We start from the raw sequence: 18,770 nt of genomic DNA, 5'->3' as shown, positions 1-18,770 counted from the left end.
TCTTTGATTGGTTGAGCTGTAAAGCCTATTTGCCTGTTGTTGTATTTCCAATTTGGTGGCTTTGTTCTAATATATCAAACTACCAGCAGAAGATTATGTGAGGAAAGTATTTTGCAAAGGTTAACCCTTCACTCAAGAAACATTTAGGGAACAGTGATAGATTTAGTTGATGAGGATTGATCTAAGCCCATCAGACCCATTTGATTTACCATAACCAGGCAGATTGGAATTGAACTTGGTAATGGGGGAAAAAATGCAAATAAGCGTTTGAACAGATCAATGCCATCTTAAAAATGGTTAGCTGCAGCATCTAACTCTTCAGGAAGTCTCTTGACAATAAAAACAACTCTGGAAGCCTGCCGTGATCTTTGCATGATGTGTGGAATGTTTTGTGCTTCATCGCTGAGCAGAAAGAGGTTGCCTGGCTTGGGGTTCATGTTAACAGGCTAGCATTTCATTGATACAAACACCCCCTACCCTAGGGGCAGAAAGTTGACTCACTCTATCTTAAAGGCCAAGAAACAGATTGTGTCTTGGCTTTTTGTTTTTAATGCCAGGTGATAAACGGATTTTATACTCTTAGCAGTCGCCAAAGGTTTAATCCAGTGGCATAACTCGTTTTCCCAACTGTGTCACAACAGTCTTCTCTAATAAGTGAATGCGTGTGTCAACTCTTGTCAAGAGCACTTAGCAGTGAACAATGAATTTAACAGCACAAGCCAATAAACAAATAGATAACCCATTTCAGTTTTGTCTGAGCAAAACAGTGCTCCATGGTTGAGTTGCTTCCTGGACCTCTCATTCTTTCTATTCAGGAGAGAAGATTATGCATGTGAATGCAATGTATGGTTTCTTTTCAAAGTCAATAATTTGCTTTTGTGACGAGATTCTCCCTCCCCATCCCACCCTGAATGGTTTATGCAGAAAATTCTCCGTCTTGACGGCCTGTTTGTGTTGGTTTTTAACATTTGACAATTATTTTTATCCTCCTTGTTTGCACTGCAGTACCACCTCAGAGTCTCTCATTGTGCTGGGCACTGTACAGACCCAGAGTAAGGGACAGTCCTTGACTCGAAGAGTTTACGCATGTAAATAGACAGGACAGCCAGGTGGGAGGGAGGAAGGAAGGAAGGGTGTCCCCGTTTTACAGGTGGAGAACGAAAGCACAAAGAGGTTAAATAACTTGTCCAAGGTCACAAAGGAAGTCTCTGAGAGAACCAGCGATTAAGCATAGAGCTCGAGTTAACCTCAAGACCATCCATCCTTCCTCCATGTATTTTAAGATCGATTGATTTAACATTTTAAAAGGTGGAAGCATATTTTTTGTATTCTCTCTCCCTCGGCTGTATTAAACTGCAGGTCAGAAAACTAATTTGATAAAGCTGACCTATAATAAAAATAATGACAGCACTTCTCTCTTTCTTATGGCAGTATAAATTTGCAGTAACTTCACCATAGTCGGTTGAGTTACCCGAGTGTCAGACTGGTTGTGAGAGGAGAATTTACATTGGCTTTTCACCTGTGGATCACCAAACACTTGGCCCAGGTGAATAAATATAGTCATCTCTGTTGTAGAGAGAGTATAAATGACACACACACAGGTCAAGGGTCTTGTCCAAGGTCGTACAGAAAAGCAGTTTTGAATCAGAAATATTATCTATAGCCCATACTCCGCTGAGTACAGATACCTTCTTGTACTATATTGCAATGATCTGCTTTATGTCAGCTTCTGGGAGAAATTCTATGGCCTTTGTACATGGGGGTCAGGCTTAAATGGTCACAGCAGCCTTAGGAATATGTGAACCTATGGATCCCCCGGTCCATCCTCTTCCTTCATGGGCCATGAGGAGCACAGGAATGCTGGCATTGACTTCAGGGTGCTCATAACACTTGCAGTTCTGCCTTAAGACAATGACTATAATCAAATCCCATGCTTCAGGGCTTTAGCTGCTGACCTGCAGGGGCAGGAAGGATCTTTCCCCCCTGATGCACAATTAGCCCAGGATATTGTGGGCTTTCTTTTTCTCCTCCTTCCTCTGAAGCATCAGTGATTGGCCACAGCTGGAGATGGGACACCAGATGTGGTGAGCCAGTGCTCGGAGGTGGTCTAGAGAATCCTTCTCCTTAGATGCTTGGCTGATGAGTCTTGTTTATATACTCAGGGTCAAACTCCATTTCCAGATTTGGGATCAGGAAGAAATTTTCCCCCAGGTCAGATTGGCAGGGACCATGCGCGGGAGTGGTTGGCTTCCTCCGCAGACTGAAGCTTGGATCTCCTACTCCTGCTCTTAGTAGGATCATCTGGGCATATCCCACCGAATCAGTTCTGTACCAGTGCAGGCTTTAGTGACCCCGTGCCCGCTCCTATTCTCTGCCTCTGACACACAGTGGCTTCTTCTCTTGAGGTCTAAAATGCTTCATTCTAACTAAGCTCAGTACTGGGGTATCTGGGTGAAATTTAATGGTCAGTGGTGTACAGGAGGCTCAGACTAGATGATCTCAGGGTCCCTTTTGGCCTTAAATTCTATGAAACTGTAATGGCATCTACTGTCAGGGTAAGTCAGAGATGCTGATGGTGTGATGGGTCGTCTGCCAGCCAGCCAGCCTTGGACATTAACCAGGTGCAGCTGAAGAGGACTGGTGTTCCCCATATAGTGAAGCGGCCATTAAGGATTAGAGAGCGCAGAGGGGTGCCGGGATAGCAGGAAGGGGAGTGTCCTCAGAAGGGCCTGGAGAGGAGACTGTGGGGCCTGAGGGACTCCTGGGACCAGAGGCCGGGATGCGGGCTCCTGGAGAAGCCTGACCAGACTTGGAGCCTTTGTTGTGTGGACTTTAAGCTGTGGGAGCTTTGAACGAGGGCCCAGGGTGAGGGCCTTATGGACTGTTTGTGGGGACTGAAACCTTATAAAGGGGACATTAGATTAGCTTTGTTTTGGCTTCTGCTGGCCCAGATCTGATAATGGGGACGTGCTGATGCCCAATCAGGGAATTAAGGTTGGGCACACCCGTGGCACTGCCCCGGGCCTCAAGGGGGCATGGGGGGATGACACGCCCGTTTGACAGGTGGCGATTTTACTTGACATTTGGTGCAGGACGTCTTCAAAGTGCTCTACAAACACGAGCTAATTAATGATGGGGGTCTCATGAAATTACCGGGGATTTCAGGCGAGAGCTTGTCCGTATGGGACTTCCAGCTCAGCAAGGATTGAGGAGGCAGCTGAGTTTCTTCATGCTTAGGGGAACTGAATCTTTGACCCTTAACTGTGTGCTAACCACTGCCTTTCCTGGAGTGTGGAGGAGAATTGGGAAGGTCTAACATTAATCTGGGAGCCTGAGGTTTTCTGCATCAGTGACCACAGGTGGAAAAGAGATTTGCACTTCATACACCGGTGGTGATTTTAAGTGAGGTGGCACCCCGGGGGGGAAGCCGTCCCAGGAGTATCCTGTCATGTTAAGTGAGAGGCAAATCATCTTGGCTTGTTCAGGTTAAAGGTAAAATATAGGAAAGGTGGACTGGAGGCTCAGTGGCGGAACAGCTGTGCCTGGGAAAGCTTTTGCAACTGGAGGCTGGATTCTGACCTCAGTTACACCAGAGTAAATCTGGAGTGATTTCAGGAGAGCTACTCCAGGGTTACACTCATGTACCAGATCAGAATCCCACCTAAGGGTTCAGAGGGATGCTAACTATAGGTGTGGTGGGCTGGGGTCGGCGAGGAGAAGGAGAATTGGTTTTTTTATTGCAGCAGAATCTCGGGTAGCTGGGTCAGCAGTGGTGATAATGAAGTTTCAGAAGCAGGAAGCTAAACTGATGTGGTACATGGTGCGTCTATAGATTGGTTTTCCATGCAGTAAACAAAAATACCAGATGATTGTTGACGTGTGGTTTTTTATTTGAATAGAATATTTTAACCAGCACTCGCGATTCATAGTCTTGAACTGTAGGGGACTAATGTTCCCGTTCTCCAGCTGGGAGAAACTAATTCACCATCTTGTGTTGTAAACACTCACTCATTTTAACTGATTATACCTCCAATGTTCTTCAAACCACTAAAATTACTAATTGCTATTCCTTACACATCGGAGAGTGAATCCTGAATAATTAACCCCAAATAAAATTAGATGAATTGGCCCTTTTAATTAGAATCCCTGCTGCTGTTTGTTCTGAGCTTCCTTTTCTTACTGTTAAGAGATTTTTAGAATAATTAAAACTGCTTAAGTCTTAAACAGCCAGTGACCTTTTAATACAATGTAAATCCATAAAAGCAATATTTCAGCTAACAGGTGGTGCAGTAAATTTTTAGTGCAACTATCTGACAGAGTCAATGTTCCTTTTTTAAATGCTGAGAGTGAAATTAGCCAGTTGTTTTTAGCTGCTTATTAATACAGTAGCTGATTAGCAAATGTAGTTAACATGGGAAGATTAACAGCTGGTAAAGAGCATGGGAGTCTAAAGAGTGACTCTGGTAGGTATGTTAGTTTAACATACTAATCGCAGGCCGAATTGGCATGTTTAGGTAGATCATGCAAATCATATGCAGTCAGGTGACTGTTTTGAGTGTATAAATGACTGTTGGTCGGTTTCTTTCTACAATGCTATTTTGGTTCCTTAAACATTGTCCTGGTCAAATAACATACATTAAAAAACAGCAGCAGCAACAAAAATTCTATAGATAAATGCCCTGTCATAAGGCATGACCTCCCTGTAGCACGCCCTACTGGGCGAGTGTGACACTATTAGTGCTCCCTGCCTCAGTTTCCTTTCTGAGGTGGGAGGGTGTCTTGGCTTTCTGTGCCCCTATCTGTGCTGGAAAAGTGGCTTAGTCCTCTGACCAAGTCACAAACAAACCTAATCCCTTCCCGGGTAGCAAGAGTCCAAACTACAGAGTCCTAACAACAGCAACAAAGATTCTTCTGCCCCTCAAGGATTCTCTTCAGCCCATCCTCTGAGCCCTGTTCCCAGCCCCTATCCAGGCCACATTTGAGAGTTTCTCCCTGAGCCATTATAGAACTCTCAGCCCCCAAGCAGGTTCCCTTGGAGTACCCCACTTCTTGCAAACTCTGGCTCAGTGCTTTCCACCGGAGCCTTCCCACTCTTGTGGTTCCAACGGCAGGCTGATCTCTGTCCTTGTATAAGGCCCAGGGCCCGTTAAGGTGTCACCTGACCATCTTAGCCCTGGAAAGCAGTTAATTAATTATGGCACAGGTGTGGCTGGCCCATCTTCCCTTCAAGGGGCCAGTGATCCTATGACTTGTTTATACTGGGAAATTTGATGGTTCATAGGATTGAAAATAGGATACAGAGTCACACCAGAAGGTCACTGATTCAAATCCAGAACAACGCATGTGTATAAAGACACAGCAGTACCACTGCTGTGAGCTGTAGGGTTTGTCTGCTGTTAATAATACTGTAGGACATTACAGTAGTGAGGTGCTTTCAACCTGTTACTATAGAATAAAGGTGTGTGTGTCTGAGAGAGAGCTTAGTAGTGGTCAAGAGTCAGTACGCTCTGAAGGTTCTCTGACTGATGTGAAATGAATTAGGGGTCTCAGTGTAAGGGCTAGTACATAAGTGACCACATTCCTGTTATGTTCGTGGTATACCCAGAGAGAAGTTAGATAATAACAAACAATACTTGTGCTGAAAGGTTGCAAAGTAACACAGATTTATTTTTTAGAATTCAGAACAATAATACACAAGGACCCCAAATCAGAGAGAGACAAAGCAGACTGCTTCCTAAGATAGAGAGGCACAATTGGCGCCACGTTGCTGTAGTCTGTCTGTTTTCAGGCTGACTCTAATTGCTTGCTTCCCCACAGAGTCCCTTAGCCTGCAGACAGGACCAGGAAAACTCTCTCTCTCTCTCCCCCTCCGTGATAGCTTGCAATTTCCAGCCACAGTTATAAAAACCACCATAACAGACTGCCACAAAATGGTCATTGGCTCTTTGTTTGACCTTTTTGGCAGAGGCTAAGGGCTTGGCATTGGAGCCTGCATTATCCCCTCGTTCTCATCCTTAGATATGATCCGTTCAGAGCTGAAGCACATGGGGAGGGGGGCGGGAGGAGCCAGCAGGGAGCAATCTTGTTCTGCCATTGCCCTTAGTCTTTCTGTTCTGAGAATAAGCAGAAGAGGTTTTTTCTCCGGATATTTCTAACCCGCACTAAACCGACTTCAGAATTAGAAGTACTCATGATAATAGGAGACTAATGGAAAAACATCTAGTCCTGTAGCTTTCCGATGTCAGCCAGCGATCTGGGCACACGAGCATGAATCTTGTTTTGCTGGTTGATTTATTTCAGTAAGAAGTTATTGCTTGTTCCAGAAAAGATGTTTTGTTTTAATTTTTCAAACAACCTGTTCTGACCAGGCAAGTGGACCTTTACATGTGTCTGGAAATTACCAAGCTGTGATTCCTTCCCAGGTCTGGAATCGCACGGTAACAGTTGTGTTAGTCAGTGGAGGCCATTTGCTTTGATGCACTTCGATTCCCGATTGGCAGCCAGATTCCCCTTGAAAACACTGGAGCAGTTTTTATAGGCCCGATCCTGCAAATGCTCATAGCCAAGCACAGTGTTTACAGCCAGCAGCACCCGATAGGATTCACTGTGTTTGCGGGGATGGGCTGTGAGTGAGAGAGGAGTCTGATATGCTAATACTTTATATATCGCAACTTGGCACCCACTTGGAGGTCTTTTGAGCACCCAATGGCAAAAATCCAAATATTCCCAGGAAGTTTAATGCCGCCTTTCTCATTTCAGGTGTGTATTCTTTGGGTTTATGTTTGGCAAGTACGCTAATAAAATGTCTAAACTTCTTTTTTAAAACATACTAGAAAAGAATAAAAGCCTATTTTACTGAAACATACAGAATTACTTCCATGGCAATTAGTAGGCTTGGCAGAATTCGATTTAAAATTTGTTAAATTTCGACTGAGATCCATGTTTACTTTTTACGCAATTTTTTCTTCAATTTTTATCTATTTTTTCAGGGGCATGAAATTATGTGGTGGGGAGGGATCAACATCACATGTCAAAATATACAAAGTAAATCTTCTTAAATCAAACTCTTTTAAGTTCTCAAGTAGCGTTTTTCTTACTTTGCCTCTCTGTAAATGTCGATGATGGTGGAAAGAAATATTTTTTTGTGGGTTTGGAAATGTGTGTACAGTGAAATCAATGCTTACCAACATGTACTGGTGCAAACCTAGTCCTTCCAAGCCTAGCAATAAGGGTAAGGATTTGTGGATGGCTGTCAGGGATCTGAAATGAAGCCAGGAGGTATATATAAAAAAGCCTTATGTCATCATGATGAATGATGATTCAGGTACAAAGAGTGGGCTTGTGGTTAAAGCACTGGATGGAATTCTCCTGGCTCTGCCATAGATTTCCAGTGTAATCTTGAGCAAATCACTTAGCTCCTTTCTGCTCCAGTTATCCCCTCTGTACAGACATGGGGGAGGGACATAGCAGTGCTTTAAGCACCAGGGCTCTTTGCCAGAGAATGTCAAGGTATGTCCATTGAGATATCACAGGATCGGGCCTGCCTGGCAACTGCTGCTGAGCGCTCCTTCAGGAGTGTGGGGGACGAGAAAGAGATGAGCTTGGTGGTTGAAAGAGGGGGTGTAAACAGACACGGCGTGAGTCTGCATATCGCACAGAGGGAGATACGTAGGCATGATTTCAGCGCACTTAGCTTTGTCACATCTGGAAATAAAATGGAGATGATGCTTTGGTGTAACAGAGTGCCATACGGTGACTCGCACGGTTATCAGCTGTGGGAACCCAGCAGCAAGAAGCTGACAGTGTGGTTCCTTCTCTCCAAGGGAGAGAAGGGAGGTGAGAGTGCCTGTCGGGGAAAAATGTCTCGGGCTTGGAAGAGACAGGTTCTGCAGGCGGATCAGCCGAGTTTGGGGAAGAGGCTTGGGCTTGAATTCATTGTAAACTAAACTGCAGCTGGAGGGTTTATTTGACTGTGACTGTGAGCTAGAAGTGGAAGCTGAGAGGCATCCAGCATGGTCCAAACCCAAAGAAGAGCGATTCTGTGACCGGCGTGACAGAAGAGAGCCTGCAACAGAGGCGCACTCTACTCCACTGTCCGAAATACGGGGGCGGGGAGAGCAAGGAAAAGATTTCTGCAAAACTCTCGGGAATCGTAAGAGATTTCTCATCGAAAAGTGTTGAGGGGAACTGTGTCCGACGCTGGGAGAAAGGGACAGCGTTGCTATCAGCCGGGAGTGCTGGACTCAATGCAGGAATCCCTCAGTGACTTTTTCTGCGTCAAGTAGAAGATCAAACTGTGAGTGGTCATAATGGACCTTTCTGGCCTTTAAATCTATGGGGCAGATCCTCAGCCAGTATAAACTGGCATAGCTCCATTGACCATTAACACCAGCTAAGGATCTGCTCCAGTGAATCTATGTAGCAAGTTGCTAGTGCCACCAGACCAGGAATGGACACTGGTGTTAAATGGACATGGGCTCAAACCCCGGACACAGGCCGCGGTGCTGTCCCAGAGTTGACTGTGCCCCTTCTGACACATGTTGGCAATGCTTGTGTATCTTGTCATGCCTCTTTGAACTCTGAGAGGACTTTGTTTAGAGGCAGCTGGGAGTGCCACCTACAGTTAGTGTGTCTGGTTGGTTGATTCTCCCACAGGGAAACAAGGCAGTCTGGGCCTATATTCTGCTTCTTTGCAAACTTCGGCCTTGGCAGGGCGAGTCCTTGCCTGGTGCACAACAGGGTGTGCCTTGTTGGTGGAGCAGAAGCTATGCATGGGGCACCAGATGGATTAAGCACTAGGAGCCAGGCTGGGTAAGGAATGGTGTCCCTAGTCTCTGTTTGTCAGAGGGTGGAGATGGATGGCAGGAGAGAGATCACTGATTATTACCTGTTTGGTTCACTCCCTCTGGGGGTACCTGGCATTGGCCACTGTTGGAAGACAGGATACTGGGCTGGATGAACATTTCATCTGACCCAGTATGGCTGTTCTTATGAGCTGTCCTGTGGGTTGAGCTAGAATAAGTATCAAGCCCTTGGTATGTCTGATCCTTATTTGTGAGGCCACAGGGTTACGTACGGAGAAGATATAAAAATGTCCAGGAAGAGGGAAATTCTCCCTCTGAATATAGTCATAATTATTTATTTGTATTACTGTGTTGCCTAGGAGTGCTTATCGTGGACTAGGGCTCCATTGTGCTAGGCGCTGTACAAAGACAGAACAAGATTCAGAGCGGTAATCTGATCATATTTATGTAACGTAGGAAAGTGAAGACACAGGAAGAGTCAAGGTCCACCATTGCCCAAACCTGCAGGCAGTTTCTTTGTGACCATCCTTTACTTGTACAGCACCTAGGACAGGGAGGCACCGATTCTTGGTACAGTTACTTAGGTGCTTCAGTGATACAAGTAATATGCAAGTCCAGCTACTGCTAACAGATTCTCAGTGGGTCAGTGCAAGAGGATCTCTCCCCCCACCCCCAAGATCCCTGACACCATGAAAATTATCTCTGAGATCAATACAAAGGGGGCACATGATGCAATTTTAAAGCAACACATTTAACACTGATAGAAAGAAATGATTTTACATAATACATAAATCACCTGTGGAACACACTGCTTCATGGTACTGCACAGTCTAAGATTTAGGATTAAAGACATTTCTATGCATAATAAGAACATGCCCAGCTCTGTTGTTTTAGGATAGCAATTTATAACGTCTACAAACCCTCATGCTTCACGGCATAAGCCATGACCGACTGCATGGGTTTAGGAAGAAACGACCGTCAGGGAAGCTTTGATCCATAATTTTGAACTATGGAGGTTTTGCTCTTTTCGCTGAAGCAGCTGGCACTGGCCTCTCTCTGAGACAGGATACCAGACGGCATGAGACATCTGGTCAGCTCTGTAGGTTCTACCAGAGTCTGTAATAGAGCAGGGTCTAAAAACCTTATTTCATTTGGAACCTGATCCAAATTCTCAGCGCCTGCAGCTTCCCAGGACTCCCCACCCACACCCCCTCACGTTGCTTAAGTAGCCGGAATCCTGCTCACTACATCTCCTATCACTGTCTCCCCCTCACTATACAGTGGGTGCGTGTGCATTGCTGATGTTCAAAAGTGAAAGCTAACTGTGGTGAAAGCCAGGGAGAGGCGTTCTGGATGTTGCCAGCTGATGTCACCCCCCATTTCTCTGGTTCAGGAACCCCTCCGAGCGCTTTGTGAAAAGTGCTTTCAACCCAGCCTCCTGGCAACTTGGAGTTAGCCCCCAGGGCTCTCACCTGGAAGATAAACAATTGAGCTGCAGGTCGGTTGTGGTGTCAGGACACGGGAGGGTTGTTACTGAGGGAGCCCATGTTTACTAAAACAGTATCTGCAAGCAGGGCTTTGGAGCTGTGCTCCGGCTCCACTCCAGCTCCAGGCAAAAACCTGCAGCTCCACTGCTCCAGAGCTGCTCTGCGCTCCAGCTCTGGGCTCTGCTCCAAAGCCCTGTCAAGTGACCAAACTCAGCAGCAGCCCCTGGATCAACATTTGGGTTGTTTGTTTAAAATGCTAATATTTTTGTTTTAATCCACACACACAAATGCCCACAGGAGAGCCAGCAGTGATCCTTTCTGTATGATAATGCTGGCTGCACAGAGCTTTGTGCTTTATCCCAAAGCAGCCAGAATTACAGTGAACTTTTTCCCAGGAAACCAAATTCAGGGCTGGAGTTAAACTAACCTGTACTTCCCCCCACCAGATCTTCAACGCCTTGGCTTTCATGCCACCTATACACCGTTCTGCATCCTTCACGTGTCCATGTCATCTAAGGGGGACACAGGGAAAGAGCTCTCTCGGGACTAATCTGAATGAGTAGTATTATTGCTCTCTATTAGTGGTTTGTATGACAGCAGATGCTAGAAACCCTAATGAGGGCTCCATCGTGTTAGGTGCTGTACAGACAATCACAGGTTTGTTACCAGTCCTTGCATCTGAAAAAAAATAAAGGGGAAAAAAGGAAAAAAAAATCTATCCCCGAGGACCACAAATCTCCCTCTTTATGTAGATTTGCAGGTAACTCCTCCCATGCGGCAGTGTATCCACTGGGCATTGATTTAGGGACACCACAGCTTTCTCAAGAGGCTTGCTATCCTGTGGTCAATATGGCCACTATCAGCTTTCTCCCTGGATGTATTTGAGACTTTCCTCAGGGGTTAAAGTGCTTCTGGGTTCACTGCAGTGAAGATGTAGAAGAGATGGCATGTGGCTCCTCGAGCCTTGGATGCAGATATCTCAGAACAATTTACAAACGTTAATTAACCCTCATAAGCCCTGTGTGAAATAGGTGGATGATGTTAACTCCCTTTGGTAGCCGGGGGAAACTGAGGCACAGAGCAGTTAAATGACTTGTTCAAGGTCACACAATGAGTCAGTAGCACGGATGGGAGTAGAACCCAAGAATCCTGACTGCCCAGTCTCCTGCTCTAACCACTGTTCTCATTTCCCCCTCCCTGCATGTTGAAATTCGCTGGCTCGTTTGCACTATCTTAAGCCTAAATCCTGTGATTTTCTGTTGTAGATTTCCCTCTGCCTCCGCCGCCACCACCACTTCCTGGAGATGATCTCGGGAACCTCCCGGCGCCTCCTGGTGGCTTTCCCCCACCACCCTCTACAGATGAGGCTGGTTTCAGTGTGCAGGTAAGGCGGTCTGGGTGTTTCCTGCTCAGACAGGTCATAGTTGGGATGGACTATGAGCTGCATGTTCATGGTGATCAAACAAGAGGTAGGGGAGTGCTGTGGTTTGAGAATGGAGAGAGGTAAATAATGGTGTCCTCCAGAGGCCTGTACTGGGACCAGTCCTATTCAACATATTCCTAAATGATTTGGAAAAGGGGGTAAACAGTGAGGTGGCAAAATTTGCAGATGATACAAAACTACTAAAGATAGTTAAGTCCTAAGCAGATTGCAAAGAGCTACAAAAGGATCTCTCAAAACTGGGTGGCTGGGCAACAAAATGGCAGATAAAATTCAGTGTTGATAAATGCAAAATAATGCACATTGAAACACATAATTCCAACTATGCCTATAAAATGATGGGGTCTAAATGAGCTGTTACTACTCAAAAAAGAGATCTTGGATCATTGTGGATAATTCTCTGAAAATGTCCACTCAGTGTGCATTCAAAAAAGCAAACAGAATGTTGGGAATCATTAAGAAATGGATAGATGATAAGACAGAAAATATCATATTGCCTCTATATGAATCCATGGTATGCCCACATCTTGAATACTGCTTGCAAATGTAGTCGCTCCATCTCAAAAAAGATATATTGGAATTGGAAAAGGTTCAGAAAAGGGCAACAAAAATTATTAGGGGTATGGAACGGCTTCTGTCTGAGGAGAGATTAATAAGACTGGGACTTTTCAGCTTGGAAAAGAGACGACTAAGGGGGGATATGATAGAGGTCTATAAAATCATGCTTGATGTGGAGAAAGTAAATAAGGAAGTGTTCTTTACTCCTTTGGATAACACACGAACTAGATGTCACCAAATTGAATTAATAGGCAGCAGGTTTAAAACAAATAAAAGGAAGTATTTTGTCACACAACGCACAGTCAACCTATGGAACTCCTTGCCAGAGGATGTTGTGAAGGCCAAGAGTATAACAGGGTTCAAAAAGGAACAAGATAAGTTCATGGAGGATAGGTCCATCAGTGGCAGGATGGGCAGGAATGGTGTCCCTAGCCTCTGTTAACTCCTGGAAATGTGGTGGAATGGCCCACCTTGATTATCACTTCAGAAGGTTTTCTCTCCCCCCACCCCACTCTCCTGCTGGTAATAGCTCATCTTAAGTGATCACTCTCCTTACAATGTGTATGATAAACACCCATTTTTTCATGGTCTGTGTGTATATAAATCTCCTGACTGTATTTTACACTTTATGCATCCGATGAAGTGAGCTGTAGCTCACGAAAGCTCACGCTCAAATAAATTGGTTAGTCTCTAAGGTGCCACAAGTACTCCTTTTCTTTTTCCCTAGCCTCTGTTTGCCAGAAGCTGGGAATAAGCGACAGAGAATTGATCACTTGGTGATTACCTGTTCTGTTCATTCCCTCTGGGGCACCTGGCATTGGCCACTGTTGGAAGACAGGATACTGGGCTAGATGGACCTTTGATCTGACCTCGTATGGCCATTCTTATGAGATCCCTTAAAACCAAGTCAACTGTAGCTGTTTGCTTCCCGAGTGAGAAAATATTTGACCCCCAGCATGCTGGGTTATTAAAGGGACACAGGGCTTGATCCAACTCTCGCCAAAGTCACTAGGCCCCTTCCCCTTGACTTGAATGGGAACTGGGTCTGGTTCAGGGAGTCTGCTCTTGGAGAAGCACATGTGCAGTGAAACATGTTACACCTTTCCTTTTGGATTTCCTTTGCCACCTGGACAAGGTCCTGATGGATCCTGGGATGGACTGTTACAGAAAACCCTGAGCTGAGTCTCGAGAGACTTGATTTAAATTCCTATCTTTGTCACATGACCTTGAGCACATCTCTTAATCTAATAAATTGGTTAGTCTCTAAGGTGCCACAAGTACTCCTTTTCTTTTTGCGAATACAGACTAACATGGCTGTTATTCTGAAACCTGAAATTAATCTGCCCTGTGGCCCAGTTCCCTGTCTATAAAATGGGGATAGTAGCAGAGAAGTCTTGTGAGGATAAATACGTTAATTACTGTGAGACATTCAGATGCTGAAGTTCTGCCTTTCTAAGTGCAGAGATAGAATATGGTCTTGCAGTGGGGTGTACAGACCCTATCCAGCGTCTGGCTGGAAGCAGGTTAACATTCCTGAGCAGGGACCCTGGCTTCAGTGCCATTAAATGCCAGGATTATCAGGGAAACTGGCAGCGTGGGCCGTCCTAGCGTTGGGGAATTAGGTGATTTCCTGGCCAATGTTGTTGTGTCTCTTACCTCTCTGAGAAGAGGGGATGTTAGAATGATGGTCAAGGCAAAGCAAGTGACACAGCGCCAGGCCTGTAGCCTGGCCTGCCTCAAACTGTACAAGGTCATTGATGACAAACTCTGATTTTTAGGCTAAAGAATTCTTCTTTGCCAGGAATCTAACTAGGTTGTAGTACATCCGTCTGTGGACATGTCTAATGATGCTCCCTAAGAGGCCTGAGAAGATGCCATTGCTGAGTTTCTATCCGATTCGCTCTCATCTTCAGACCCGCATGCCTTGTTCTCATGATCTGGGCCAGCTATCTGCGCAGGTCCTTTGGCTGGTAGCTGAAACATGCCTATTCATAGAAACACCAGCCACACTGGTTCTTCCTGGGTTAGCTCATCACAGAACTCTGGAAAGCCAGGGCAAGATCAGTGTTAACATTGTCCTTGGTTTGTTTTAAGTTTCACGTGAAATTCCTTTACATGGTATTGTAGTCTAATGGGACATATGTCCAGGGTCAAATTCTGATACACTAGCCTAAATCCAGTGTAACTTCACATCCTCCACTATAGATTTATACTGAAGCTGGCCCTATGCATCTGTTGCTTTTAATCTACTTTTCTTTTATCTTAATTACTGCGAAAGGGTAGAAACTGTCAATAGTTGGTGCTAATTCAGGAATCCACAGGGTTTTATGTTACAAAATCAGCTTTCCAACGTGCAGAAGTAACAAAAACACATCAGTAGAGAGGAATAAGGATTAAGACAGGCAAGGGCAAGCAACGATGGAGGAAAAAATGTGTTTTAGATACTTGGCTCTTTTGATGAATCCTGATAGAGGGTTCCAGATTGGACTAAAAGATGATTGTGGTTCTGTTCGTTCTGCTGTTTATTTCATATTTGTATCTTAAACCCCTCAGTAAATGATAATATTGAGGCTGTTCTTATGTGCCATAATATTTCTTCAGAGAACTGTGATAAAAGCTTCTAACCAACCATTTTCACATCTATTGAGAAAGCATGGTCTAAGGGGTAAAGCACTAGACTGGGACTCAGGTGACCTGTGCTCAACTCTGTTTCTGCTCTATACTTCCTGTGTGACCTTAGATGAATCACTTTATTTCTGTGCCTCAGTTTCCCCATATGTAAAGTGTGGATGATGATACTTCCCTACCTGAGAGAGGAGTGGGAAGGATAAATCTATAGTGATTGTGAGGCAGTTCAGATGCAGCAATAACGGGAATGCAATGAATTGGGAATGTGTCAGTACAACTTGTGAATTCCGATTGATATTGTAAAGTTGCATTATGAAAAACTGCTGAAACATGAGTGCTTTTCTGTGTGTTGATCCACCATTGCTAACAGGGCCTGTAGCAGGAACACACCAGACAGGGACAATAGGGAATACTTTAAATGTTAACGATGGTTCTCAGCCCTTCCAAAGGTTATGCTAAAAAGTAGCTCATGCCTTGGAAATCAAGTGTGGTCTACCCACCGACCGGCAGGGGGAAAGGTAAGGGCAGTGAAAACTTACCAGGATTAGAACAAAAGAGACCAGGTGACCAAGAGGGGTTTAAATAAAGAACACACCGGAACAGGGAGCCAGGCAGGAAGAGGACACATGGGGCAGGAGAGAGCAAGGTCACAGACAGAAGCTGGGTGAGGGGCTTCAGAAGGGAGAGGTCAGCATGTAGCAGCCCCACAAGTCAGGGAGGCCCCGATGGCCCCAAGGACTCAGACCCCAGCCCAAAGAATGCTCTGGAGTGGTGAGGAAATGGAAACAGGGGCATGTGTTCTCTATGAGCTGTGCCCTCTTCTGCTTTATGTGCTCAATAATAAAGAGCAGGAAGGTGCTGGACTGTGCAGAGTGCATGTGTGTTGGCTACGTTACGACTTCTGCGTCCCCCTGCGAGAATTAAACTGTAACCAGAAGCTTCACCTTTTTTGGGTGGAGTTCTGGGGGAAGGTTGTGTTTACATCACTGGGGCGTCTTGGGGGTCAGCGCTGGTCCCAAAGGCCGAGGGCAGGTGAGCTGAGGAGCCCCATATACAAGAAGGGGTGGCAGACTCACCAGAGGAAGAACCAGTGCTGCAGCCTTCTTAGCCTGTAGACGCTTAAGGGGATCCAGAGTGGCGGAGGTTTGGATTCCCCTTGTCGCAGCCGTCTTCGGAGGTGGCCATGAGGGAAGGTTAAAAAAATCTGAGCAAGTTCAGTCTTGAGAAAGGCAGACTGAGGAGGGACCTGGGAACAGTCTTCAAATACATGAAGGGCTGATCTAAAGAGGACGGGGATCAATTGTTCTCCATGTCCACTGAAGGTAGGACAAGCAATGGGCTCAATCTGCAGCAAGGGAGATAGATATTAGGAAAAGCTTTCTAGCTCTAAGATTAGCTAAGTTCTGGAACAGGCTTCTAAGGGATGTTGTGGAGTCTGTGTCATTGGTGGTGTTTGAGAACAGGTTGCACAAATCCCTGTCAGGGATGGTCTAGGTTTACTTGGTTCCTAGACTTGATGACTTCTCGAGGTTTCTTCCAGCCTGACGTCGCTGTGATTCTGTGATGGGGCTATGTAAGTAGACAGACAGGACTACACTATGACTGTACAGTGAGTGCCCTTCAAATTTGCCCTGATGTGAAAGATTCTATTGTCTTCGGTGACTTTTCCTCTCTTTAAATCGGGAATTGCATCGGGTCTGACAGAATCTTTCAGACCAGTGGAACTTTTCAAAGGTGCTGACCGTAATTCTAGGTAAAACGTTTTATTTTAGAAATTCCATCGATGAAGATCATGCCATAAATATTTAATTAAATTCCTCCATGAGTTACTAATATTAGACTTAGATGGTTACAGCTGTGCAATAATTTTAAAATGTAACCTATGGGGTAGCAATTACTATAGTAACACCTAGCTCTTTTATAATGCTTGCCATCCCTTGATCTCAAAGTAACTTCACAAAGGAGGTCAGTATCATTATTCCCATTTTACAGATGGGGAAACCGAGGCAAAGTTGGTGCTCAACTTGGACAGTGAAACCTAAGCACTTAGTTTCATGCTCTAATTTTCTTGCAGTAACACCCCAGTGCTGCTGTGTTTGGATGCACAGCATTATAGGGGGAGGGGAGGTTTAAATCCTCTTTATGTATATATTTTAAATGCTTTTAAACAAGGTGAGGGAAGGGGAAAATGAGAGGAAAATGAAATCCTCTTGAAAGATCCTCTTAATTGAAATTAACTGGGAAACCCTGTTCCCAGAAAGGTGGAGAGGGCACAGCTGATGGTATTTTTGGCAAATAAGGAGAAAAACAAAGAGGCTATTGGCTTGTGCTCAATTAAAAATACAAAAACAAACAACCACCCGAAAAGTAAGAAAAAACCCAGACAGGAAGAAAAATGCAGTCGACGTTTGCCAAAGAGAAATCGACAGATTGGGGAAGAGAGAGAGAGATTTTGTTTTCGGGTTTCTAAGAAGGAATTATAAACAGCATAGGGGGAAAAAATGAGAATCTGTCAACAATTCTCTCTAGCATTTTCCCAGATATATTGCTGTGATGCAGATAGACCACAGCTAATAGCAGTCAAGTGGCGTTTCCCTTCATCGTTGGGCAGCATGATCTAGCGGTTAGAGCATTGCCCAGGGACCTGGGGAACCTAGACGTTGTTCCCACCTTTGCCACTCACACTCTGTGGGTGAAATTCACACTTGGGCTGTGGAGCAGCACGAGTTCTGCATCACTGATGTCTCATGTATAAACCCTGTTATGGCGAGTTCACTGCTGCACAGGGCTCTGTGCTGGCAGCTTGTTCTTCTCCTTGGCTTTCCTCTGCTTGGTGGTTGTACCACTCAAGAAGACAGCTGAGAGCCCCTGTGCCTCCAGTTTGAAATGCCTAGAGCTCTTTGAACGACATGTTCAAATCCTGAAAGAATCAGCTCAGCCCTCTGTTCTGGGGTATGATTCAGTCCCTGGGTTTGGATGAGCCCTGTCTGTTCTGCTTGGGCAGTAGAGATCCCATGATTCTTCTTCTTAGAAGAAGAAGGGTTAGCCCTGGTGTCCTTGGCCAGCATTTCAAAGACTCAGCTGAAAACCTTGGCAAGTGAGACTGGCATGTCCCTATTCTGCCTGGCACACTTGAGACTGGCATGTCCCTATTCTGCCTTAGTTACCCTAGAAAGGGCACACAGATTTACTGAAGAGTCCCCATGCACCTTTGTAAAGAAGGTAAGAGGTTGAATTGTGTTCAGTTTTGCATGGGAGAATTTTGATAGACATTCCATTAGCTCCTCCATGCCCCAAACCGCTGAGAACGAAGTGGGGAGCTCAGAAATCAGGAAGTGCCACTGGAAATGTTGGTTCCATTGTTTGTCAGAGAGACACACAGGTTTCCAGATACAGCAGGGGCTAGTGGAGAACTTGGTCTGAGTAGAATGAGAGCTGCTCCAAGCAGACAAGTTACCTGAATTGCAGACCTGCAAAGGGTTTCCCTCCCTTGCTCCTTTGTCCTGACTGGGTTATAAACTCTTTGGGGAAGGGATTGTCTCTTACTACATGTGTGTACAGCTCCTAGCACAGTACGGACCTGGTCTTCACTGAGGCCTCTAGGCACAACTGTCATACAAGTAATAATATCTATGTCTTACATAGTACTTTTCACTAGCAGATCTCAAAGCACTTTATAAAGGAGGAGAGTGTCATTATCCCCATTTTACAGATGAGGAAACTGAGGCCTAAAGAGTGATGAAGTGACTTGTTCAAGATCATTAGAGGGCCAGTGGCAGAGCCATGTCACCTGAGTCCCAGTCCAGTGCTCTATCACTTAAGCATACTGTCTCCCTATAATGAATATTAATA

General features: G+C 45.2%; 1 protein-coding gene across 6 annotated transcripts in view; it reads left to right on the top strand.

Moving 5' to 3' along the window:
* The window catches only part of LPP (LIM domain containing preferred translocation partner in lipoma), a 444,094-nt gene that overhangs the window by 200,161 nt on the left and 225,163 nt on the right, over positions 1 to 18,770 (top strand). For all 6 annotated transcript variants that reach the window (XM_048863294.2, XM_048863299.2, XM_048863293.2 and 3 more), the window contains one exon: positions 11,557 to 11,675. In XM_048863294.2, the coding sequence (XP_048719251.1) occupies positions 11,557 to 11,675 (119 nt within the window). The remainder of the gene's footprint in view (positions 1 to 11,556; positions 11,676 to 18,770) is intronic.

This window comes from Caretta caretta, chromosome 9 (assembly GCF_965140235.1).
Source record: "Caretta caretta isolate rCarCar2 chromosome 9, rCarCar1.hap1, whole genome shotgun sequence".
NCBI lineage: Eukaryota > Metazoa > Chordata > Testudines > Cheloniidae > Caretta > Caretta caretta.
Note: the sequence above shows the minus strand (reverse complement) of the source record. Positions and strands in the feature narration are given on the sequence as shown.